At 32.4% G+C, this 3,434-nt stretch overlaps 1 protein-coding gene across 1 annotated transcript; it reads left to right on the forward strand.

The window, feature by feature from the left end:
* Positions 1-2,047: 2,047 nt before the first annotated feature.
* On the forward strand, positions 2,048-2,989 carry C8Q69DRAFT_410306 (hypothetical protein; the record flags this gene model as incomplete). The annotated part of the gene is made up of 2 exons (XM_028628295.1): positions 2,048-2,188; positions 2,249-2,989. The coding sequence occupies 2 exons, from the start codon at positions 2,048-2,050 to the stop codon at positions 2,987-2,989; spliced, it is 882 nt and encodes a 293-aa protein (XP_028480798.1).
* Positions 2,990-3,434: the final 445 nt, after the last annotated feature.

A 3,434-nucleotide genomic window follows, 5' to 3' on the forward strand; every position in this document is an offset into this window, starting at 1 on the left:
CTTATTTATATTTTAATCCTTAAGTATTTCTTAACTTTATATTATATAAATCTTAAAAGTAAAAAGTATAGAGTTTAATTAATTACCTTAATATTATATTTAGATTTAAGGCTTTATTATAATTCTATAAGCTTATACTTTAGCGAGAAGCTAAAGATATAATACTCTTACTAAAATTTTTAAAACCTTATTTTAATTTATTTAATATATTAATTAGCTTTATTTATAAATAACTTAGCCTTAATAATATATTTATATACTAAGTAATAATAATTATATTATTTTAGTCTATAATTAGTAATAATATACTTAATAATCTCTTTTAGAATAATTAGTAAGAATAAAAGAATTAGAGTAAGTATTATTAATAATATTAACTTCTAGATAAAAGTTATATAATATTAAAATATAGGCTTAAAAAGTAAGTTTAAATAAATAAAATAAGATAGTTAATATTAAGACTAGCTATAAAATCTTTATTTAGCTAATTTAAACTAAAATAAGCTATTATAAGTAAGCTTAATAAATAAGATATAGCTTAAAAAGCTTAAATCTAGATTAAGCTATATATTAAAGATATCTTTATAAGATTATATAACTTCTTATATAAGTATTAGCTAATAAATCTCTTTAGTAATTTATTTCTTACGCTAATACTATAATAATAATAGTTTTTAAAATACTTTTAATAATAACTTTAATATACTATTAAATTAATAAAGTTAGAGGATAAAGAAGTTATCTTCTATTAACTATATAAAGAAGTAATTATATAGCTAAGTTATTACTTAAAGCTTTTATACTTTATACTTTTATACTTTATTAAAGTAATAAGTAGCGCTAAGGTAATATTATATACTTTATATCTCTATTAATATCTCTTATAATTAATTAATAAGATATAGTTTTAAGCTATTATTTTTTTATAGATTTATTATTTAAATAGTCTTAATATAATATATTATTAAATATAATTTTATCTATAAAGAATTATATATCTTTTATATTTAAGTAAGTATATTTTTTATTTATATACTTTATAAAATTATAAGATTAGCTTATTTAATAAAGCTAAGCCTTATTATATAAATAAATAAGCTAATTAATTAAGTTAATTAGCTTTTTTAATAGAGAAAGCTACTTACTTAATTAAGTAAATTATATTATATTTTAATATTATAATAGTAAAAAAGATTTAAAATCTATATTTAACTAATAATAAATTATAGTAAAAAAAGTAATAATTTAAGTATTAAATAAGTTTTTTATAAGATTTATTTATTAAAAAAAGTTAAGCTTTAATAATAAGTAATATTAAAGTAATTAAAGCTACTATTAGTATTATAAAAGAATTAAATACTATAATTATATAATAGCGCTAATAAGCTTTATTAATATATTTAAATTATAATATTAAAAGTTATATAAGAATTAAATACTTTAATTAATATAGTAATTAAATATTATAAAATTTTACTACTATTTAAGTATAAAATTATATAATTATTTATTTAAGTAATTAAGGTAATCTGCCTAGTTAGGTAATCCGGTTAGCAGGGAATTACATTATAGTTATAGTAGAGAATGACTAAGCTAGATGACATAAGAAAAGACTACATGTCCCCGCCCCCTCCGGCAACCAAAGATAACAACCTATTCGTCTTCCTGTACTGCAAGAACTTCTCCACGAGGCCCCGGAGTTAAACAGAGCGACCATGGTCAAAGTCGAAGCATTTGCTGTTGAGCAAGTATGTCCTTCTGTATTGTACGTGCCTATACCTTGCCTCACGTGAGTGGTGATGGAAAGATCAACCGTGGACCGGCCTCAGCTTCCGACTTCGCTTCTTCGACCTACGCCTTCCCAAGTAGAATGGAATGGTTCATCACTAGGCAAGAGCAACTCATAGCTGGGAAACTGGTTTTATCGTGATTTTGTAAGTGTCCCTCGGTTTACTCCTAGATCATCACAACTGAGATCATGGCGACTACAGACCGCGAGCGAATGCGCCCACCGGCACTGTCATCATCCCCCGCGCGAGTCCACACGATGTCAGCTGCGTCGTCAAAGTCATCTGGGTTCTCGGATGCAACCAAGCTAGAAACTCTACGCCTTGCGGGTCCCCATTGTTGGTCGTGCAGTACCTGGCGGCCGCAGATATGCCATGTAGTTGCACTGGAAGATACGCAGGTGTGCTATAACTTAACTCTTCTATCTACCTATTAAAATTGGGCTAATAAATCTAAATAGACGGATATATGGGAACAAGCCGGCTTGTTCACTTTTCCATATCGCTCTACCTCGAATGCTGTCCCTCTGTGCCCATCTTGTCACGTCGAATTTGATCGCTCCATTGACCCCGGCTACGTCTTTTTCCCGAGCGATCTCAAGTTTTTCATAGACTTTGAACTTGAAGACCGAGAACGACGAGAGACTGCAGCTGCGAATGGTAATCCAGTTAAGCGACAAGTCCCAGGAGCCATCCAGTACCGAAAATACCAGCAGGACAAAGGTCTAGTTTCGTCAGACGCTATCGGTGGATTGTACAGACGTGTATTCCTGAAAAACTTTCTTCTTGATGGGAGATACCCTGATGTACTGCGGGACTGCTCTACTCCCAAAGAGTGGCATGGCAATCCGATAGCTTCGATCAGACGTGCTTTCGCAGCGCTTGGTAGCCCACGAATCTATGTTCTAGGTTCCGAGATCCGCAAAGAACTCGAATTATTGCGAGATCTTTACTTCGCCGACGTATTTCAGAGTGGCTCTGGTCCTCTTCTTAAACGGCATTTGGAGGAGGAGGAGGAGGAGGAAGACGATGCACCACCAGCAAAGAAAGCCACCAGAGATCGGGGGCCACAACATCTCACCGATACGTTAGAAGAAAAACACTCAAGCCAGTCTGTAAAAGACGCAGTCTGGGCGCTGGGGCCAAATTCTACTTCTAGCACCGCCATGCAGCTCTATGCCCCTCTATTTCCATGTCTTTAAGGATGTCAAGCGCGGGGAAGAACCAACACGAATGTCATTGTCGCCATTGGCTTGAGTCTGTGACTTATAAGTATGCCTTCGTCGAATCTCACCGCTGGGCATGCGACTGGGTTAAGCCTGTAGCGGGGACAATCGCCTTTGGATTCGGGTTCACTGATTATAACGGCTAAACTAAAGATAGGAGTGTTCAGTATATATTAGTAGTTTCCCTAGCTTTTTTAGTACCTTCTTGTTGGAGCCCCCCTCTGGTGGTCTATGCTGGGCGCCCCTTTGTACTGGCGATCATGTGACTGGGAGATCCTATATAGGACTTGCCGGCTTCCTAGTTAGTAATTAAGCAAGCTTCTTACCGCTTCCTTTAGGTTATATTGCCTTTATTTAAATCCCCTAGCTATAGCTATAATTATTTATTATATAATTATTTTAAATTAACTAATTAATTCTA

This window comes from Paecilomyces variotii (genome assembly GCF_004022145.1).
Source record: "Paecilomyces variotii strain CBS 101075 chromosome Unknown C8Q69scaffold_62, whole genome shotgun sequence".
NCBI classification, from domain to species: Eukaryota; Fungi; Ascomycota; class Eurotiomycetes; order Eurotiales; family Thermoascaceae; genus Paecilomyces; species Paecilomyces variotii.